Source organism: Phyllopteryx taeniolatus, chromosome 14, assembly GCF_024500385.1.
Source record: "Phyllopteryx taeniolatus isolate TA_2022b chromosome 14, UOR_Ptae_1.2, whole genome shotgun sequence".
In the NCBI taxonomy this organism is placed as follows: Eukaryota; Metazoa; Chordata; class Actinopteri; order Syngnathiformes; family Syngnathidae; genus Phyllopteryx; species Phyllopteryx taeniolatus.
The window spans coordinates 19,083,081-19,106,589 of record NC_084515.1 but is presented as its reverse complement, the minus strand read 5'-3'; the positions used below and the strand labels follow the sequence as shown (position 1 = coordinate 19,106,589).

General features: G+C 45.2%; 1 protein-coding gene across 4 annotated transcripts in view; it reads left to right on the top strand.

Moving 5' to 3' along the window:
* LOC133488607 (zinc finger protein 521-like) overlaps positions 1 to 23,509 on the top strand; it is a 121,968-nt gene that overhangs the window by 94,409 nt on the left and 4,050 nt on the right. For 3 of the 4 annotated variants that reach the window (XM_061796682.1, XM_061796679.1, XM_061796681.1), the window contains 2 exons: positions 4,640 to 4,771; positions 12,475 to 12,590. In XM_061796682.1, coding sequence (XP_061652666.1) covers positions 4,640 to 4,771; positions 12,475 to 12,590 — 248 coding nt within the window. Of the gene's footprint in view, positions 1 to 4,639; positions 4,772 to 9,618; positions 10,351 to 12,474; positions 12,591 to 23,509 lie in introns of those variants that run through there. The other variant, XM_061796680.1, reaches the window with a different exon arrangement.

The following is a 23,509-nucleotide window of genomic DNA, read 5'->3' as shown; positions in this document are numbered from 1 at the left end:
AAGGGGAAATTGCTCATACACAGGATGGCAGGGAGAGGTTTGGTATTTGAAATGCTGGGAATCTCATTGACCTGTTTTGTTCGATTAGACCTCTTTTAATTTCTAGGGTGCCGTCAAAACAACCCACTGCTGCCTACTAAATATTCCCAATTTTCTCCCTCCCTTGTTTACTCATTACTTTCGGCAAAATAGTGCCTTGATTGATGTCCTTAATATCATTTGGGTGAGCCGCATTGGCATTGTTTAGAGAACAACACAGCAGCGATTAGCATAAATCCATCTTGACTCCCAACACCAAATGCTTCCAGTGATTCCGAAAATAAGAGCAATAAGCTGAGGGTTTTGTTAGGGTTAGGATGTGAGGGTTTGGCTTAGGGTTTTGGTATGGGTTATGGTGTTTTCGGCGAGCACATTGGAGTTAGGGTTGTGGTCGGGGTGTTCAAGTTTTGGTTATTGTTGGTGTTTTCTGATTTTGCTTTGGGTTAGGTTGTTTGGTTTGGTGTTTAGGGTCTCACAGTTTTAGTTCGGGTTTTTCGGTGACCACGTTTGGGCAGGGGATTTGATTAGGATTAGAGTTTTGATTAGGGTTATGATGTTAGAGTTGGGATTTAGGTTCAAATGTTTGGGTTAGCACTTTTAATATTATGTTAGGGTTAGCATTTTGGTTAGGTGGTTAGGGCTTTGATAGGGAGTGGGGTTCAGGGCTTGGGCTCCGGTGTTGGGGTTGGCACGTTTGGGTTTGGTTTTGGCTCAGTTCGGGCTCTGGTTAGGGTACTAATGTTACGATTGTCTTGTTTTTTTAATGGTTTCTGTTTTGGTTCGGGGTTAGTATTCTGGTTAGGGTATTTACTGTTTAGAGAATTATAAATGAGTATCCACAAACACAAGGTGCCCCTCAGCTGAATTAGCTCAGTAGAGCATCGGTGGTCTGATCTGCGGTGTTGGAAGCGTATGAGAGTCTTTAATTAGTTGCGCTGCGTGTACTTAATTATTAACTGGAACATCTTTAGTTACTTTAGTCTTCTTTACTCACTGTCAGTTGATCCGTTCCCAAGCAAAATAAAGACGTGTCTATTGAATTCACAGAAGACTTCAACTTCCGTGTTAGCCTTCCAGAATTGACTATGCAGCAACTCCTGTCCTGTTACATAAAGCATTTACTAAACCACGCAAGCCTGAGAGCGGCGAGCTCCAGCTCCCCAAACAACCTTCAACGGCACATGAACTTCAGCCTGGATGAAAAAAAGTAAACAGCGAGGAGACATAAAGACAATTCTTTCTTTCTCCTTTCCTACTTCTTGAACCCCCCCCCGCATGGGAGGGATATTAGCCATTTGTGTTTTAAGGAGCTGTAAAATACATAAAGCATGAGCGCCAGGAAGGCGAGGCCCCGTGGATATGCAGATGGGCTTACTTTTCTGGTGTCAGAGATGCTCAGAGGGATCAGGCCCGGGAGAAGTCGTCATCTAAAGGATTTTCTTGGCAGTGCGCAGGGACACGGTGATGGCAGCCCACAACACTCCAGGGACTCCCGAACAGAGAGTGGGAGGATGATGCTGACGGCCTCCCGTGGACTTGGGACTGTATGCTGAGTCTGCGCGGCGCCACCATGCAACCATGGGTACCACTGATAGGGAGGGAGGGGAGGGACAGGAAGTGACTTCAGCCCCAAAAGAGAGAAGGGGAAGATCCAGTTAATCTAGTTAACTTGCTCCTCAGGCTCTCACTCAGGCTCAGTCCACAGGCATTATAAACACATTTGCCAGTTGTCAGGTTTCATTCAGCCTGAAAAGGCAACAACAACCATCTTGGTTATGATTTTGGAGGCTTCTGAAACACCCGTCCGTCCATTTTCTATACCGCCATGGCACTGTGCTGCCCGCGTTTCCCTAAAATTTCTGATCATACGGTGAACCCCCACAATTTGCGAAGAATAGTGACCGAGCCCGGCCACCAATCGCGAAAATATGCGAGCGATTGATGCCCCCACCCCCAAATAGGTTTAGAAAGTGCACAGTTTCCCTAAATGAAGCTCCTTGGCTCGAAGATTCAACAAGATGCCAGCAAAAGCACAACTTTTGTGTCAAAGAAGCTCCTCAACTCACTTCAACATAATAGCTCAGCACCATGATGGCGGCAATGCAATACGTTTATTGTTTTGGCCTGAGCACAAAAGCAGGAAATAGGTGGGGGGGGTTTCAGCGAATAACAGAGGATATGTCCCTAAAAACATCGGCGAATCTGTGAATTCTTAGAAAATGTGGGGGTTCACTGTATTCTGAAGTGTCCAACCTCAGTTGCGTTCAACTAGCTCTCGTGGTTCCACTGTATTTCTTACTGTATGTTTGCGCTGAAACAACAGCACCCAGCTGTTTATTTACTTTACGTAATACAAATTATATAACCCTTTTTAAAAATAAACCTCCAAATGGAAGGGGCCGGGGTAACGAAACTTACTGCATTTTCGGATTAGTTCACAGGGAGGAAGCGCAGCATTATGACATGGATGTGACGTTTGTCTTCAAAGACGCTGCATTCTTTGCTGCATTCTTGCAACTCCGGCACACACGCGCACACACACACACACACACAGGTCAGTCGGGCAGGTGCGCAGGTTTCCGCGTAATGAAGCAGGGCAGCAGGTCCGACGGGAGCGCGTTGTGCGCCGGGGTCAAGCGAGGGGCTGCGCATATGGTGGCGGCAGAGATGAGTGAACCCTGCAGCACGCTTGACCTCAGCGTACTCCCCAACACACACACACACACACACACACAGACACACGAGCCAAGTGAATGATGATCAAAGAGGGAAGCCGTGCTCGTGCCGACTGGCTGGCTGAGCTGGCGCTGCCCTCCTCCTCTTCCTCCTCCTGCTTCGGCAGATGCCGGCTGCTCCACTCACGCCTATATTTAGGCTGCGCTAGCTCATCTGTCAAATGCGCGGGCTGCAGCAAACAACACTTTTTCCCCATTTCACACTGTGATTGGCCTACCTTTTTGCAGCCGCGCAGCCCGTTAGCAACACGGTAGCTTCTCATGTCATGCTGCACAATCCATCTATTATTAAATGGAAACTTTCAAAACCATCGTCTACCTCATCCGTCAAGCGGGCTACCGAAAACAACCTTTTTTCGATTTTCAAACTGTGATTCATCCATCCATTTTCCGTCCCGCTTATCCTCACTAGGGTCGCGGGGGCGCCGGAGCCTATCCCAGCTGTCTTCGGGCGAGAGGAGGGGTACACCCTGAACTGGTCGCCAGCCAATCGCAGGAAACTGTGTACACAGTCATGCAGCGGCTTTGGCTGTTAGCTTGCCATCTTATTATTGACAGGAGAGTGGACGACTGGTTATGCCTGCGTTGATTTTCTACAAATACTCTGGCGTCCTCCCGCATTCTAAAAACGTGCACGTTCGCTTCATTGCGTACGCTAAACTGTCCATAGGTGTGAATGTGAGTTTGAAAGTTTGTTTCTCGGTATGTGTTAAATATGGTTAGCCTTAATTTACTAAGAAATAAAGGAACTGGATGAAGATGAACCGTTTTTCATTTAACTTTGAAATTGAATTTAAAAAATGAAGAACATATACACAAACTCTATTGTTTTTCGCCTTTGGCTGCTCTCATCCATCCAAAACCTTAAAAAAACGAGTAATTTGGGGATAATCTAGCCCACAAATAAAGTAGTGATTCAAATAAATCTTTGTTTCTTTTTTTTTTGACAAGGTACAGTAACTAAAACACATGCCAAAATGTCCTTCCTTATAGCTCCTCTGCCAGACTTGATTTGCATGTACCTTGCATTCGTAATTGTACTTGTGAACGCAAATCCAATTCTACTGCTATCAGCGCTAAACAGTATGCCGGTCCCTGGGTTGCACAGACCTTGGATAAACCCGAAAGTTGCGTCCCTGGTGTATCCATCCTCCTTGTGGCAATAGCTGACCAGCGGGAGTTTCATCGAGAAGCAGTCTGGCCCCATAGCGGAAGATGTCGGCCTTTTATTGACATGCTGGAGATGGGTCGTTCTGCACAAGGCTGACTCGGCAAGATTTTTTGGTGCTGGAAAATGAATGTGTGGAGTTCGTCTAAATGATTTAAGCCAAGTGGCATATTGCTTTATTCCAATGTGGCAAAGCAGAGAGGATAAATGGGGCGTCTGTGCTTTTCTGGGCCGAGATGTCATCCTGGCTGTAAACGAGAGATGTGCTGGTCTCCGGGAGATGAGATTTGGTGGCATTCGTAGCTTTAACGAACTGTTTTTCCGCTTATCAGCTGGAATTTGATCATCAAAATGTTTTCAGGTGAACATTTGTCTATTTTTTTTCTTGTGGATACTGAAGTCATTTAACATTTATTGTTATTTTCAGTCAGTTTTTTAAAACATCGTCCATACACAGTTACTGACGTGTGTTACAAGGTTATTTTACTTCTGCAACTTGTTCACAATGCTGCATTATCATCCTTTTTAATTATAATACATACCCCCACATGACCAAATATGGTGCATTTTTTTATTATTTTGAGTCATGAGCATCACAAATATTGGCTTGAACGTTCTCAAATGAAATTCAGAAGATCAGTTTGTGAGTTATTCATGCGTTGTGTCTCATCCTTGTGTTTGTTTTGTTGTCTTGCAGAAGAGGGCTTGAACCACGAATGCAAACTGTGCAGTCAGTCGTTCGACTCGCCGGCCAAGCTTCAGTGCCATCTGATCGAGCACAGCTTCGAGGGGATGGGCGGAACCTTCAAGTGTCCTGTGTGCTTCACAGGTGTGTGTGTCTTGACGAAAGCGGAAAAAGGTCCAAATGGAACACTCTGTAATGTCTGTAACATCAGAGTTCGGAAAGTTGTGCAAAGCTCTTAGGTGGGATAATTTGGATATTCATCATTGCAGCATAGATGGGGGGGGGGGGGGGGGGGGGGGAATCGAACACATGGTCTACATCGGAATCGGGTTTCCGATTAAAACACCCGCCTTTAAATGGAAACTACAAAAAAAGCATAATCAATTATATATGGTAATCAAAATGCCAAATCAATTCCAAATGTGCATCTTCGTGCCTCTGCGGCATCGTGTGCCCAACCTTTGCCGCCAACCTTTGCGGCCGTGAAGTGGCGAAGCTCGGCGGTTCCGTTGAGGCGAGTGGCTACCACTCGCGGCAGGTTGCAGCCAAGCTGAAGAAAAAAAAGCGAGCGCCTGTAAAGACTGGTTGTGTTTTCATTCTTGGAGGCAGCGCTTCATCACCAAGCCGTCAAATTACACATGGATGTCACCTTTTTTTCTCAAATCTAAATGAAGTAATGAAATCGAAATTTGTGTTTTTGTGACTGTGGCACACAGTTTGTCAAGTGCAGTTACCGTTCAACTTGCAATGCAAACTTAGTCCTGTGTACTTTTGCATCCTCGTCAGCATTTCGATTCCCAATAAACGTCTCGTCTCCGAGCTGTCTCGCTCGTGAGTGTTAAAATGTAAATGGGCTCCGAATGAGTTGGGGAAGGTCAGAGCAGGCGGGTGGACCAAAGCGGAGAGCAGTTGATTGGGTCCAATCGGCTTCCGCTATCGCGGCCTCGGCAAGTGTCGGGAAGCGAGAGGGGGAGGACGACATCGCGAGGCGAGCGGCCGAAGAGTCGGTGGCGTTCGGGCGGGGGAGTGGGGGGTGCTAATTGTGGATGGCAGTGGCGCTGATAGCTGTAATGATCTCATCTGTCTCCACGCGTGGAGGTGGAAGGAGCGCGCTCCTCTCGAGAGGAGAGCGCCCTCCTTCAGTGTCAACAGGGTTAACTATCTCCATAATGAAATCTGCAAAGTCGTTAACTTGGGCTCTTCACTGTTATTTGCCCGCCTCAGCTCTTTAGTCTTCTTTTGCACTTTGGAAGTTCTCAGCTCATTTCCTTCTCTTTGCCCAACACACTTGATACATCAATTAACATCATTAGCTCCCTTTTTTATGTCTCCATCCACTCTCCTCTTCTCCTCAGTCCCTATTCTGGCTTTATCGCTCCTTTTATTGATATATGCCCATCCCTCCCTCCCTGGCTGATGTGAGCATTTAATATACAGCGCATGCCTCCTTCTTCTGAGCCTTCATTTTCCTCTGTCGGCTTTGACGGACAGGTCCCCCCCCTCGTCACCCTGCTCTCCCTCCGCGTCCATATCGATCACGGCGCACCAGAAAGAGAGAGAGGGTGGGGAGTACTGGGGGGTGGGTGTGGGGGGGGGGGGGGATTGGATGGTGCAGACCCTCAGGACAGTGGTCACCGAGTCGACAGACAGCTGGCCCGGAAGGCCTCCGAGATTGTCCATGAATGCTCCCAAGTTTGACCATTGCATCATTGATAACGATGGTCGGCTTCATCTTTATCATGTGAATTAAGCTGCAATACCTCAGAGACTTGTTTGCCTACATGCTGCTTTGGCAACATCTAAAATCCGGAACATGCACAACCTACTTCCGCATTCGGCAAATCGGGTAAAAGCAATTCCTCCTCGCTCGTGTGAATGGGGAAGAAGACCATTTCAAAGCATCTGTCGGAACTTTCAATGTCAACAATGTCTTTTTTTTTTAACACTCGATGCCACCGAAGATGACAGATGGTGTTTAGGCTTCGGTCATGTTTACATGTATGATATAATATTTGTCTAAATAAATGATATGCATGTATTTAACGTGACAAGTCTCTAATAACACCACAAAGAGTTGCTAGTTTTGTTGCTCTTCACTTTGTTTCAAATGTTTTCTCTTGAGGGGTCGGAAAGGTCGCTAATTCCAGCGACAAAGTCCAAGTTGGCAACACTCGCTTGGACGCAACGCCTTCCTTCCATTTGCGATTAACTGGTCACCATAACGAGGAGAAGTGCAAGTGGAAGTGTGAGGGACGAGCCTCTATGAGCTCTACTCAATGGAGTGATACTCTGATTTGGAAGCTGATGGCATGCTCACGTTTTATTTTGGGAGGTCCGAGCGGGCTCTCATTCTCTGACAACCCCCGCCCGGGACAAAAATAGGACAAATCTCACCCCAAAAAGCGACTGGCTTGGAAGTGTGCGTCAAAGTCAGTCAGACGACAAAATAGAGGAGAAAAGGAGACCCGAAAATAAATAAATCAAACTTGGGAGGAGGCTGAGAAGGTTGCAACCGGCAAGTTTGGATGTGAGATGAAAGTGCGGAAGAGGCGGAGAGGGAGGAGGAGGAGGAAGGGTAACTGGAGAAAGAGAGAGAGAGAGAGAGAGGTCCACAAGCCCCTGGATGATGAGAGCGAGGCTGACTCTCCCAGGACACATTTGACAGGTTTCAGAAGTGGGGGAGCCTGCAGCTAGAAGTGTCTGCCTGCACCCTTAGGAGCCGCAGCCAGCCAGCCAGCCAGCCAGCCAACCAGGCAGGCAGGCAGGCCTGCGCGGGAAATTGCGGTTGGGAATATGCGCTTAAGACAAACAAAACAGAAGAAAGTCTGCCTGATGAAAGTAGCGCGCACGTGGGCATGTGTGTACGCATTTGGAATTTGAACAAGTACAGATTTGCCATGCAAATCCGCCGCAATGTCACAAATGCAAGAATTTTAATTACCGTATTTCCCGCAATAGAGTGTGTCTCATTCACAGTCCAAGGCACACCTTTGGACAGGTTAGAGTCTTCAATGATTTCAGAAAACAAACTCCCACACAGGAGGCATGGCGCCGATATTCAAACCAAGAACCTCGGAACTGTAAGGCGGAGGTGCTAACCGCTGTCATCACATGGCCTCAAAGTGAGGCTCGGCTTCTCCCGTGTGTACGGTTGCTTGCACGTGAAAATGGAAAAAGTTGTAAAAGTCGTCTTTAGACTTGCTTGGCTGCAGAACAGCCTCCGCATTCGTTATGAAGTGGAAGCAAGAATGCGGAGGTTAGAAGAATAAATAAATGAAAAGCAGGGAGAAAAGGAAGGCTGGCGGTGTTAACTTTGTTGCCCTCCCTGCACAAAACAAACAATTTAATATTGGTGCAGTGCCTCACCACCCTGCCAAAATAAAGATGAGCTGGGGCCCGTCTGCCACGGGTGGCCCCTGAGAGCCAATCAGAGGGCTTAATTTGCCCCACAGCGAGGAGACCTTGGGCCCCCGCAGCCCCGTCAGCTCCGACGCCCTCGACGGCCCGCCGACTCCGCTAAGTTGTCGTTTTCTTTCTCTCGTCTCTCAGCGAGCGGAGACGCGGCGGCTCTCCTGTTTGGAAGTGCTTTTGTGCTATTATTGCTAAGGATCCAAAGCATACCACATCATGTCGTAAACACGGTGGAGGCAGTTTTACGGAATGTTGTACTTCCTCAACAACAGTTCCACATTCTTTATACACAGTGAAGGAGCATCTTGCAATCCAAAGCATACCACATCGTGCATTGGCTTCATGGCATGTTGTAATTACTGACAACAAGTTCGTTTCATGTGGTTGCTAAGAATGAAAGCTCCGAAGATCCAACGCATACCACAGCAAGTGTTAAACGTATTGTGTGTTCTTGTGCAATGCTCTTCATGCAAATGTAGTGAAACGCCTGACTTTGTTTATCAGCGTTGTGTCCAGCGTTCGAAGACCCCCCCCCCCCCCCCCCCCCCCCCCCCCCCCCCGAGTCTCGGTTACATTTTGATTTTTGCTGTATCGACTTCTTCCTGCGCGAGCCCAAGACATAATGAGGGCTTCCTGCAGTTGCGCTGACCTGCTGCCGGATGGCAGATGCGCACAAAAACACTCGGCTAATGATGGAATAATCCCAACATTTTGTCTCTCGGACCCGCTGTTACCACGCGGACAAGAGGACGCATCGGCCACCGCTTCAAAACACAATTCCCCTCGTGGCACTGGTGGTTTCATGTGGGAAAGGGCTTTAATGCTCTCTTACTGTACCAAGAAGGCAAGACAAATCGACAAGTCATCATAAAACTTAATATAATTTGACCACAAAAAAAAATAGTGATGATGTACAGTATATGGTCAAAAGTATCGGGACACCGAGGGGTGCGTCCTGCTCTTTTATTTTATTTTTTCCTTAACACCTCTTGCTGACGGTTCTTTTTTTCTCATAATATGACTTTAGTTTATACTACTTTTTATCTGGAAACTATACACATTTGTTCAACAAAGTATAGCACTTCATTCTCATGAGATTACAAATTCAATTTAAAAAATATAGAAGTTTATTTTCATATCATTAGGACATTATTCTCAAAAACATTTGACTTAAAATGTCACTTTTTAACTTGAAAATATACGCTTTTGTCCTCATGTAATCTCACAATATAACGACTTTAATCTCACACTGTAATCATTTTTTATCTTCTCCGTGTGGCCCTAACGGCCCTCGGCACAGGTGAGTTCGAAGTGGGGCACGCGAATGTGGCCGAGCCGAGCCGAAGGGCCCGCCGTGCCCTCCCCGCCCCCGTGCCCTCCGTGACCCCCGCCGCCGTCTCGCCGCCGCACGCTTCCCCTCGCCGTCCCGCGTCCGAGCGCCTTCCTCCCTCTCTGCAAGGCTCTGCGCTGCTTTAATTAGAAAAGTTATTTTCAGCTGTAAGAAATTCAGATGAAGGCCCCCACATGCCAACTTTTATTCTTTTTAAAATTTATTTCTTTTTTCTTTTTTCGCCTTTGAGATTCGACGGCCGTCGTTAAAGCACGGGGGTCCGGGCTAACAAACGACACGTTTGAAGTGCTCCTCGGAGGATGCCGAAACACACCCACGCATTCGAGGCACATCCGCTCAAGACCCGCACTGCTGCCCGTCTCCCTTGGCTCTGCCAGTTTGGACTATGGCTTCATTAAAGCACAAATATACACACACACACACACACACACACACACACAGTATATACGTGTGTGTTTTTAAAGTACCAGTGTGTTTATATGGTGGCGGCATGAATAAGTAGCGCATGCAACGTCATGAATATTTATATTGTCAATATAATTAGCCATGTAGACTAATGGAGGCCATGTTTTGCACTTGAAGCCATGCCAATTTTTGCACTTGTTTATTTCCCGCCTTGTTGTTCCCACAGTGGTGCTAAATCAGGAGCGTTATTATTCCCGACGCGCAATATGCTTTCGGGAGCGCTCGCGCCGCGTATTTGACCATTGCGGCATTACTCATAACATCTCCTTTGTTACATCTTTGTTTTTTGTTTTCAATTATATCACATAACAGTGTTGTTGTATTGCAGATGCAGCACTCATTAGTTTGCAATTAAGTCCTTTTCCTTGCCATTTGACATATTCTCTTCAATTTCCATCCAGGCAAATGCAATTATGATGCCGCCTTTGTTGCAGTAATGTTTGCAACAAGGTCCCCCCTCTAATTTGCACAAGTGGAGGCCTCTTTTTAAAAATGGAATGCATGCATGCATGCATGCATGCATGCAAAAAAAAAACTTAATGCATTTTTATTATTCTGTTTGTGCAGGCCAACCAGTCATCATAATCTTAAGGAAATAGTCTATTTAGAAAAAAATACAAATTTTTCAAGCATAAAGTTGATGATTTTACAAGAATAAGGTGATTTTTTTTCAAGACAAAATGTATTGTATTATGATACTTGATGAATTTTTTTCATGAGATTTGTTGTTTTAGGTTAAATAAAAAGTAATCGTCTTCCAATTAAGAAATATTAATATATATTGCAAGTATAAAATATGATTAGAAAAGCCATATTTTTGTGAAGAAAAGTGTAATTTTATAATTTATATAATTACTTAATACATTGCAATTAAATTAAATTAGAAATAAAAACATCAATTAAATTATACATTTAAAATTCAATTAAATGTACATTTAAATTATAAATAATAATATATAATACATATCATATTTATATGCTAAAATAAAATAAACATTAATTAATTCATAGAATTAAAATTAAACAATAAATAATATAAGTTGTAATTGCATCATATTATAGTTGTATTTATTTTTCCATGGGGGAACAGGGCGTAATCCTACTACAATAAATTCAGGTTTTAATACTTTTAAAATATCACGTATTGAGCTAAAAAGTCATAAATAAGGAGTGTCTTTGTTCAATTCATGAAACAATACATTTGTGACTGCTTGTGCCATAAATTGGATCACTGATAACATTTTTCATTGTTTATTTTTTTTCAATTATATCTCATAATAATGTCTTATTGTAGGTTCTTTGTAATGAAGTCATTCTTTGCTGTTTGATGTGCTCCCCTTATTCTCTGTGCACTCTTTCTATTCAGCTCGAATTTTGATGATGCCTTGCTGCAAATCCTCCACTAATTTGAAAGCGCACAGGCATCTTTTTAGAACACGAGACGGGACGATCGCCTTCTTCTGCAGTGACCGTGCAGGCCGGCAAATAATCCTCGTCTTGAGAAAATTACGTTTTTTTAGGTTTTTTTAATCAAGGGGAATAAGAGTACATTTTTCAAGAGAAAAAAATGACAATGTTATGAGAAAGAAATGTTCTATTTCTTTTCAAGAATATCCTTAGTTCACAAGAATACACTGATTCTTTTGTAGAAAAGAAAAGAAAAAGTTACACAAAATAATACTTCAAAATGTTTTTCTAGGGGGAACAAGTATTAATCATACGAGGAGTAACACAACGAATAAAATTGTAGTTTTTGTTTCCAAAAAAGTGTTAATGTAGTGAAATTAATAATAATAATAATAATAATAATTAATAAAGTATACTATTACTAGAATAATACTTATATAATAATAATGTCATAAGTTTATTCTTATTTAATGGGCACTATATTACAAGAACATGCATTAATTGGAGACTCTAAATTGCCCGTAGGCATGACTGTGAGTGCGAATGGTTGTTTGTTTCGATGTGCCCTGCGATTGGCTGGCAACCAGTTCAGGGTGTACCCCGCCTCCTGCCCGATGACAGCTGGGATAGGCTCCAGCACGCCCGCGACCCTAGTGAGGACAAGCGGCTCAGAAAATGGATGGATGGATGGATATATTACAAGAATAAAGTCATATTTTTAAGAGAGGGGAAAAAGTAATATTTGGCGGGCAATACTATTATTTCTTCATTGAAAGAAAATTGTAATCGTACAAGAATAAAGTCATATTTTAGTCAGGAAAAAAAGGTGTAGTATCACGAGAATAAAGTTTGAATTTTGGGGCTGAAAAAAATATTTTGTTTTATAAGTAATAAAGTTGCATTTATTCTAGGAAACAAAACGTAGTCTTACTAGTTAACTGTTGTTTGCTAGGGGGGGGAAAAAATCATGAAGTATATTTTTTACGATGGAAAAAAGAGTACTCATATGATCTTATTTTGTTATTATCTTATTTACTGTTGTTCCCACGGTGTTGCCAAATAAAGAGCGTCTTTCTTCCCAAAACACATTCGGGAACGCTTGTGCTTGACCACAGATGACATTGATCAGTTGTTGTTGTTGCACGAGCGGACGCCGATCGCATGACGGCAAATTGTAATGCGTCGTCTTCCTCTTCTTCCTCTTCTTCTGCAGTGTTTGTGCAGGCCAACAAGCTTCAGCAGCACATCTTCTCCGCTCACGGGCAGGAGGATAAGATCTACGACTGCTCGCAGTGTCCTCAGAAGTTCTTCTTCCAGACGGAATTACAGGTGAGCCGCGTGACGCTAAACGGCCCGGCCATCGCTCCGCAACGCCGCTCCGGTCGCGGATCGGAGGAGGAATTATTTCAGCCCGTCGGAAAACTCATTTGAGATTGACAGATATGATTTGATTTGCTTATTAGACCGGCAGAGCAGTCAAATATCTGGAATTAGGGGATTAGCCCAATGCTGGTTTTTGAAGCGGTAATTACGCGCAGTGCAGAGGCAAAAACCGAGATGGGGCCAGTCAGACGGGCTGCATCTCCCCTTTTAATCGCAGAAGAGGCCTCATGGCTAAATATGAGCGTTTACCTCAGGGGGGTGGGGGAGGGGGGCAGATCTGCCCTTCAACAAAGTTACTAGTTGGACTTGTGAACTCCAAGCGTTAGAGAGATAATCCGTTTTTCTGGCAATCTTTTTTTCCCCTTCTTTTCTCCTCAGGGAGTGTGGAAAAAAAGGAAACAGGCCTTATTATTTCATTACACTAGTGTGTAATGTGTGCGTGTGTGTTTGGGGGATTCTCCGTTGTGCACATGGCACTGTTTTTTTTTACATTTGTATTATTATTATTAACGTTTGAAGATGAATCATTCCAATCTTCCTCCATAGAGCACCTTGTTTTGCTCAAATCACTGGCATCATTTGCCAGTGAGGGCAAAAAGAAACAAATGAGGTGCTAGTCTCCAAACGCAACTTCCTGAATGCAGGATTAGGCAGCAGCGAGCCAGAGGAAGCGCCTCCACCTGGACACGGTTTGTTAGTCGGCCAGGAGGAAGGTGAACGTGGTCATTATCTGATGCTCTGTCCACTTCTGCAAGCATGAATTAAACAAGCGGCGAATCTGGATTATTTACCGCAGTCCATGTGATCGTGAGACATGCTCAAACAACATCGTTTCATCGAGGATAATTCAACGAGTTCTACGCTGACGTAAAATGCAAAAGATGGGCTAACGGAAATTAGCGTAGATGTGACTGCAATTATAAGCTTTCAAACAACTGCTACTTTAACACACACGGAGCAGCAACACAAACGAACCGTTTGCGCTGCAGTATTAGTTGGGGACCTTTTCTGCTTCTTCTTCTGGCTTTTGCTTATGCTGTGACTCTTCCAAAGAAAACCCTCTTCCAATTCACTGTAATGTATTGGGAACAGTTTTACACTTTGCGGGCACAACAATTACGCAAATAGTCGTTTTTAAGAAGAAAAAAAAAGTTATTTTTCAATAAGAATAGTCATATTTGATGAGGAACTAACACACTAAAAGTTGTATTTTCCTGGGGCGGGGGGGGGGGCAGTAGTAGTAGTAAAGTTAAGTTTTTATAGGGGAAAAAAAGTTTTATTTTTAGACAAGAATATAATTATATTGTTATGAGATTTTTTTTTTAGGGAAAAAGTAGCAATCTTACCAGAATATAAGTCTCATTTTTCTGGGGAAAAAGTAAGACTCTCGCAAGAAAAGTTGTATTTTTTTTTTAAGAATGAAAAAGGCCATCTTACAAGAATAAAATTCGACTTTTTCAAGAAAACAGACACAACATTAGGAATAAAGTTGGCAATAAAAAGAGAAAAAGTATTTCAATTGAATTGAATTCTTTATTTTGAACATGTGAGGGATCGAAAACCGACAACATTTGCACAAAATCAAATGTTTAAAAAACGAAAATGAAGTATTCGAAAAGGAGTAGGAAGATGTAAAACTAAGCCGCTAATTGAGGAGTCGCACTCCAACTATTTTGTGCTTGTTTATTGAGTGCCACCGTGGGCCAAAGAAAGCGTGCTGAACCTGTTATTCTTCTGCATGCTTTTATTTTGAAGGTGTGACTTTTTGACAGGATGTGTTGCACCAGTGTGTCTGTGTGAGTTTTGCAGAGCTGACCGGAAGGGCGATTGTTGTTCATCGTTGAACCTTTTTTACACAACTTTAACACAACGAAGAGCTTCGGATGAACGCACATTGATTTCGGAAAATGGTTGACAGTCACGTGTTTATTTGTATGAAAACGAGTGGCTGTACGAAAACCGGGACAAAAGTTAGATCGTTGAAAACCAAATTGTAAGAAAACGAGAGTGCATACGAAAAGCGAGGTTGCACTGTAGTCGTAAGTTTTATATTTTATAACAATAAACAAAGAAAAAGGCGCAATATTATGAGAATATTCAATTTGGTATGACAATGGTTTCTTTTTTAAACACAAAGAGAGTAATAGTAATAATATCGCAATAGAGTGATTTTTATGTAATAAAACGTAACTTTATCATATGAATACATCATCATCTTCATTAATTCAAGTGTATGATAGAGTATATATTAGTGTATCTTTATTTGACTTTGAGTGTGGCCATAGTCCTCCTCGATATCGGACAAATAGTGCAAGTTGCGAGTTGTCCGAGTTGCCGCGCGGTGCCCTTCACCCTCGGCGCGCCCCCGACAGGCCTTGCTCTTTCGTCAGTCCGTGTGAAGTCGGAATGTCTTCCAGCAGAGCGAGAAGTGGACGCTCCCGGCGTCTGCCGCGTCTCCACTTTGCACTTTTCTCCCCGACACTTTGGCTCCTCGTCTCTCGCCGTTGTTGCAGGGGTCAAGGGGCGACGAGCAGGTAGCGCCGCCGCGGCAGGTAAAGGCGAGCGGGAGGGATATTTTATTCATCTGCTGGCGAGATCCTGGAACAGACCAAAGGCTGTGACGGGTATCCAGAGTGCGGCGCCTCGCAGCCTCTTCCTCCTCCTCCTGCTCCCCTCCAGCCCCCCACCGGTGAACTCTACCCTGCGAGGGGGCGAGCCAATTTTCGCCAGCCTGTCGAGGTGGATGATGGGAGCGCATCCGTCTAATCAGCCCTCCGAGGGCCCCCCCGCCCTGCGGCCCCCCTCAGACTCGGTCAGATTGACTGACTCCTGGGCCACTGTGCCCCGGAATCCACATTCCAAGGGAGAATAATCTCCTTCCCTTCACAGACAAAACTATAGACGTCAGATGCATGCACCGGCGTTTCTTTCGCCGCTCTCCAGAGGCTGCCGAACCCTCCGCAGCCCTTCTCCCTCACCCCATTAAAATATAGAGCAACGCTGATGGGGAGGGCGAGCTCTCGCCGACCCTCATCGGGACGCGTCCACGCGGCGATTTTTCCAAAAGCAACCTCCTCCTCCTCCTCTTACAAGGCCCAAAAAAACGTCCCCGGATGCTCGCCAAAGCCACACGGCAACGTGAGACCCGATAACAAACTTCCTCCGCAATGCCGCTCGGTCCGGATTAATTAGGCAGATTCATTAACTGATGGACGCCAGCTATTAGCCGCAGCTTAAATCTGACATCTCGGCGAGGATGCGAAGAGTCGCTTTAAGAACAAGCGCTCGAGTTTGGATTCCGCAGCGATGCGGTGTGGCGGAGCGAGGCGATCGGCGGCATCGATGTCCCAATTTAGGGGTCGTATCTGAAGGCCGCACCGGTTGAAGAGCGCCTTCGAATGTCGTCTTGTTTTGACAGGATGCAGTTGGGCGGGCCCTGGAAAAAAAAAAAGTCAAACCCTTACGAGGAAAATATGTAGGCAATAATAAGGGAAAGCAGAAAAAAAAGTTTTATGAGTAAAAGAGAGTTACATAATGAGGGAAAAAAAGATGGCGAGTTATAAACTCATAATCTGACCAAAATAGTTTGTCTAAGTCGTTTAATGGTGTAATTTTTTTGAGAATAAAGAAACAAAGTTGTAATCTCGTAAGAATAATTTTAAAGTTGTATTTGTGGGCAGCGAGCGCATGTCGTCGTCGTGTCGCCGGGCAACACACTTAACCCACATTGCCTGCGAATGAATGCGGTTGGATGTTTGGTGGCGGTCGGAGGGGCCGTAGGCGCAGAATGGCAGCCACGTTTCCGTCGGGCTGCCATTCTGCGCCTTCGGCCCCTATGGCGACACAGTAGCTTCCCAACACCAGCGTGAAGGGAAAAAAAGACAAAACGACAAAATCTGATCCAAATAAAGTTGTAAAGAAATATATCATAAATGATACTACTTATATTACATAATATAATGTAACAGACATTTGGCCTTCTCTGCTGGCCTAAAATCACTGACCGACATTTCCAACTTCAATTGGCGCTCGATGACATCAGCGTTGTGTCGCGATCGTAGGGTTTCATTTAAATGTGTTCAAATGTTTTTGTCATGCTAATTCCCGTCGATGAATATTCAATCAATCACTCGATCGAGCCGTATTTGTAAAGCACTTTTCATATAAAAAAAAAAAAAAAAAAAGGATTTGGGTGAAGGCGTGGCGTATTCCTCCCGGTGTCCTGCCCCCCTTAGACACCCACAGGACACCGATCTTAATTGGAGGACCTTCCAGAAGGATTCCTTCATTGACAGTCTCGACATCCTTAACGAGTGACCAGCGCACATCTGCATCACGCTCTGCCCAAATGAGAGTCTCCTCTCCCCGCGTGACGCCCGCGATTGCCAAGCTGTGACCAATTCCAGCCTTTTAATTAAGCGTATTTATTGGCTTGGCGGTCACCGGGTCAGCGTAAACAGCCACGAGGCGTCTGCCCGCCGCCGAAATTGAGAGAATGGACGGCCGGAAAAGAAATGAACGCGAGAGGAGAGACACGCCACCAGTGATAAAATCACATTTTTGCATTAATAATGATCTTATGATAATACATAATGCAACTACTGCAGTTTTCTCGCACGTTGCTCTGAGTGGTGAGCTCGCTGTTGCCACGGTGATTTGCCAAAGACAGAAAAATGAATCGAGGGCAAGATTACGTCACAGACTTTCATAGCAACTTTATTTTTCGTGAAAAAAGAAAGTAAACGTACTACAACATCCATCCATCCATTTTCTGAGCCGCTTAGCCTCGCAAGGGTCACGGGAGTGTTGGAGCCTAGCCCAGCTATCTTCGGGCAGAGGGCGGACTACTCCCTGAACTGGTCGCCAGTCAGTCGCGGGGCGCAACATAGATGCGGAATCTGACAAAAATAAGGTCAACACCTTTTTTCCCCCCCCAAAAAAAAAAATACTTCATCTTATGAGAATAAAGCCATAACGTTACTTTTATTTGGGAGCAAGTTGTAATCTCATGATAATGATACTAAAGTCAAAATTATGCATCAAGAAGGAATTATTTCGCTTTATGAAAATATTGTCATTAGCTTATCGAATCTGTTGTCAAAATCTGACAATGATGAAGTGGAAATTTTTCTCAAATAAAGTCATAATCTTATGAAACTAAAATACTTACAAAAAAGGAAATACGACTTTATTGTTGTAAAATTGCTTTATTTTTTCAGGTTTTTTTTTTTAATGTGTTTGTTTAAAACTCCGTGTTGCTGTTGACAAATGATTTGAATGCATTTTTCTTTCCGGAGTTTAAAACCTGCCCCCCCCCCAAAACACCCCAAATGTCCTCCGTCCCAAATGTAAAGCTCTGCAAAGCTCTTCGTGTTTGTCCCTAAGCGTCTTTCAAACACGCTGTTTTCTGGGAATATCTTCATGTGACAGCGCTTCACGCGTTTGAAAGTTGCATATGTATTTTTTTACCCCCCCCCCCCCCCGCCCCCCGCCTTTTATATGACAACTTGCTTTTGTCTTCGTCACCCCAGGTGCTTCGGATACTGTCACCATCTCAAAATGCCGTGCACCCAAAAACAACAACAACAAAAGTATAATTAAAAAAAAAACGGAAGGAGAAAAACGACAGCTTGTGAGGACCCATGATTAATATTTAAACTTGTTTGTAATTATCTCCAGCACTGTACAGGCATTACTGTAAATGGGGACATAAACAGCCTCAGATGGCGAGTGATGTATCACCGTTGTGGCGTTCTACTTGTGTAGCTGCATCAGACTTAGACAGCATGGCAGACCTCGCCATCCTGGGAGGATTTTCTCCCACTCAGCATGCTTGTGCGTGTGTGTGCGCGTGCGTGTTTGCCTTTATGGCGGTCTCTCCCAGGGTCTGATATGTGCACGCAAGCACATTGTCTGCAGGGAGACATGACAAAAAACTCCCAGAAGCCTTTGAGCTCTTTTCTTTTTCCTGTGTTGCGCCACCAGGGAAAGTTAAATCCAAACAAAGAGGAGATGCTCGGCGCGCCGTGCCCCGATCCGTCGGCGCATTTCTTGTGCAAACATGTCGTCTTTACTTTCCGACTTGACTTTTCTAACAACTATGAGAAATGAACGACAAAAAAAAAAAAAAAAAAATGTTTGTGCTTCTCAGGAAACTCACCGCAGCTTTTATTTGCTGTCGGTAGTGATTTGATTAAGGCTGGATATTCACTGCCGGTCCAAATGCCAAATTACGATGAAATGCTTCTACCGGTGTGTTTTTGTTGAGTTTTTCTCACTATTAACAAGTGACACATATCCGATGTGGCTGTGTTTACACTGACTCCGAAAGCGTCAACAGCGGACAATGATGACACAGAGTTCAGCAATAATACAAAGAAATTAATGTGACATCAAAATCATATTGTTGATGACCTTTGGAAGAAAAAAAAAAACACACTTTGAGACATATGAGCAATGTACAATAGTGCAGTAATACTAATGAAAAACTGAAGAATTGTGCGGCGCTACGATGATGACTATGCGTAGTAATAATGGCACGAGAGATGTGCAAAGTGTCACTATTGAACTATTTAAGAAGTTAAGAGGAACAAAGCTGTTAGAATATTTGCTGGTGTTGGTGTGCCTTGTTCGACCAGAGGGAAGGCGCTGGGAAAAAAGAATAATTTGCCTGCCCTTTTCTCATTCCTTGCAAGTCCTCAAGTGTGCGTAGGAGGCCATCGATGATCCTTTCCTGTCCGCCGTCGGAATAGCGCCAAGCCAGGCCGTGATGGATGAACACTGAACTGATTCAACGACTGCTGTATACATAGCGTTTGGTTGACCTGATTTAAATGAGGGTACCCGCATGTGTGTGATTACTCAACATGTGTTCTGTATTTCGACGACGTCAAGCCGGCATCGATGCGCTGTATTCGATCTGTGCATTTACAGCGCACTTGCGTTGGCAGAGATCCATAACATGCCACCGATTTTTTGTTTTTTTTGGTTTTTTTGTTTTGATCCACATTTGGAAAAGGCCTGAACATATCTTATTCCAAAGCACACGCAAGCATTGTGAGCGCATGCCAACTCCACGTATAGGAAGGCCATTGCTGAGATTCCCAACTATGAGGCATACATGCTTAGCACCAGTACAAAGTATTCACCCAATGATTCCCTCCTGAATTCCAACAGCGTGGTGACGTAACTCGAGCTGTTAAAAGGGCTGCCGAATGACGCCCGTTGCCAGTCAATTAAAAGCTCGTTCTCCGATTGGCTCTCCAATTTGGTAGGAAAACACGAGCGTGCAGATGAGCTCTCAGCCGCCACGCGGAACGGCGTGCGGTCGGTCCTGAAAGTGCGCCGCGTCGAGCTTGTCGGTCTGGCATCTCCTTTCAAAGCGGGTTTCAGACTCAAGTGCTTAAATGTGAGAGTAATTGTGTTTTTGTTTCTGGGACTGACACGCGGAACCCCACGGACCCCATCTCCCTCCCAGTGACAGGCAGAGATCCTCCCCCCTCGCTCTGTCTAATTAGAGGATGTTGCCCAGGGCTCATGTCCCAGGAAGACCCATCCCCCTCCCAAGATGGCTCCCCTAAGAAAGCCCTTAATTGGCTTCTTTAGTCATAGTCTTCATTTTGGCTGGAAAGGCATCTCTGTGTGTGTGTGTGTGTGTGTGTGTGTCTTGCTATCACCTCAGAATACACTTTGTATCGCTCTCCTGTGTTTCCTCCTCTCCTCTTTTGCTTCCCCTCGCCGGCCCTCACGCTGACGCTTCCCCTCGCTCGCCTCCCGCCTTCCCCTCACTTAATGAGGCCCCATAATAACACAGCAGTTGCGCACTTGTTTTGCTACCTCCGTCAAACAGCGGGATCGCTGCGCGGCCCGATTCGAGCGCCATTCGGTTGTCTGCGAAGACAAGCTAATGACTATCACTCACAACAACAAAGCAGCCCCTCCCGCGCACGAAAAAGGCGGTCTGTCGTCTCCGGTTACGCCCGCGGAAACATTTAGTCGCTTGCCGCCATTTCGAGCACCACACGGTTGCTATTATACGCGAGGATTCCGTGGGAATATGACAAAAGGAAGCCACGGAGATCCGTCGTCGTCGTCTGCTGTTACTGTACCGCCATGACTCCCCCGGGCACCTCGCCTCCAACAAGACTGTCTGTTGCCAAGGAAACCCTGCGGGTTGTGGCACAACGCGGGTGTTTTGGGCGGGTCATCCCTTCCCGCGGCCTGATAAGTGATGACTGTGGAGAATGCCAACTGCTCAATTATTTATTTATTTATTTATTTGATTGTGTTCTTCATCGGGCGAAGTTGGCCGGCGGTAAGCCTGGCCTGAGGTCAAAGACAGAGACGGTTTACTGTGGGGAACGCTCAGAGTCGATACTGGACTGAGTTCAACACACCATTAAAGATCTAGCCCGGATGCAACGCCATTGTCTTCTCTTTTTTTTTTTTTTTTTTTTTTTTTTATAACACAACAAAAGCAGAACTTTTGCACATAATCCAAGATGCAGTGCAACACATGCAACTCTGTTAAACTAAAGTTGGGTACAGTCCACATAAACCGCTAGTCAGCGTCGTGACCAATTTGCGACGTAAGAGACAAATCCATGTATGGCGAAGAGAAAATTGCCATGTGTTACTCCTATTACTGAGATGACCAACGCGGCACCCACGCACACAACCATATCTCCACCCACACTTGCGAGCCCCCTCCCCCAAACCTGTCGTGGTACCTGTGAGTGGCGGCGTAGTGCCACAGGGCATCCAGATGGCTGGAAAATACAAAGAAGAATAAAAAGCAGCGGTAGAAAACGCCAGGCTAACCGTTAACGTGTCTAATAACCACATGGTGGCAAACATCATTTTTAATACGCCAAATAATTTGTGAGTTACGTTCTACAAACATTCAACACAAGCAGTTGCTCCATTATTTGTGTCCGGCAACAGCGCTAGCTTCAGGTCGCCTCCTAATTGGCTATCGTTCCGTTTCACGTTACGATCTTGGAGGGGCTTTTGGGGATTTTTTTTTGGTGGGTCCATTTACCCAAACGTGTTTGATGGGCTTCCTCTGCACCAAATCCATCCAAGCACGCCCGTCTGAACTTTGCAGTAGCCCCCTAAGAACAGAAAATGGACCTTCCCCAAACTGTTCCCACAAAGTCAAATTGATTGATTCATTTGAATCAAATTGTATTGATCCTTTTGATCAGATTTGCCGTGAAGAAGCGAGTGTGAGGATCCATTCATGGCTTCTTGCATGACGTATTCGGAACAGTTTTTGTTTTCCAAGTTAGGTGCTTGAAACGAGCTGCTTGTGGAACGCTGCTTGAATGAACTCTGCTTTCTAACCACTGGCTAAAGCCTGGCTTTCGTGTTACATGCTGCACAATAACAGGCAAGAGTGCAGACACAGGGTACTTTATCATTAACACGATACTAATCAAACATTGTTAGAGCCGCAATTAAGCCCGACATCTTCCCTCTCTGTGATGTCGTACAATAAGAGCTCGCGTCTGATGCGGCTCGCTCACATGAAAGCGGGGAGAGAAGTCCGTCCGCTCTTTCCTCTGCGGCGCTGACGCAAGCCGCTCACCTCGCTTGCCTCACCGGAGAGCGGACGCTCTCGGCGGAGGCCGCGGTAACGGGCTACGACGTAAAAGAGCGATTGTAAATCAACACCCCATCCGCCGGCTTCGCTCCGACTTCTCCTTCCCGCAGCAGCCTTAGATTCCGTAAGACACGTTGCACCTGTTTGCATGCTGCAGGGTGTTCTGCCTCCTCCTCTTCTGCACTGGAGGGGGTTGCTGTGGGGTGATGAAATCAGATGTAAGTGAGGGTCGAAAAGCAGCACCCTGGGAACGGAGAGGGAAGAAGCTCGCACTGCCCATCTTCATGCGGTGCACAACCGTGTCAACGATAGGAGCAAAATGTCATTTCGTTGTGACGACTGTGTTTTTTTGGGGTTTTTTTTTTTTCTTTTTGCGGAACCTTCCAGCAGGTGGTTGAAAGGGTAGAGGAGGAGATTAAGGTTTGGAGGGAGCGAGAGGGGAGCGTCCGAGCTTCCGGGGGAATAGGACGCCATCCAAGGAAGGCGTTGAGACAAGCGCTAAAAGGCTTAATGGAGGCCATCTAATCCTAAATTGCAGTAATTCTGGTGTGACACCATTAGTGACATCCTGCTTGCCGCCTGGACTTTAAAAAAAATGTTTTTTATTTTTTGTATTGCTTGTTTCTTTTGTTTTCCGCGTCTAATTTGCTTTACCTCATGTGGAACTTACTGCAGAAGAAGTGATCGTCAAGTCTCCATCACTCACAAAAGCGACTGCGCAGAGTTTCGCGTCCGCAGAGATGACGGTATCAGTTTCATTTTCAATCTTTCAACAACACCCTTCATCTTTCCCTCGCATTTCCCTTTCGTCTGCATGGTTGCCACTGAAGTCGTTTAACACCGTCCTTGAGAAAGCCCTCAGTGAGGGAACTAGTGTGTCTGAGGAAAAGGTAGGAATGCAATGTGTGTGTGTCAGACAAAGCTGAGACATGCAATGATGGTGGTGGAGGGGGTCGGAGTTGTTCCCTCGAGGGCTTATTTTCCCCTCTAATAGCTGTTACGAGCCCTACATTATATCCAAGGAGCTACGTTCCTTTGGGGTCCACACACACACACACACACACACACACACAGTCCTCGCCGTTTTGCTCTCTCCGTGTCAATATCCTGCCATTTGAAGTCACGTACTGCAGAGGCTTCTGGGAGTAGCCGAGGAGTCAGGCTGACGGGTAATGGGCCGCATTCATTAATAAGGTTGCCGCGCTCCTGTCCCTCCTCGGCAACACCAAGGATGTCTTTACCGGAGGGGAGGGGAGGGGAA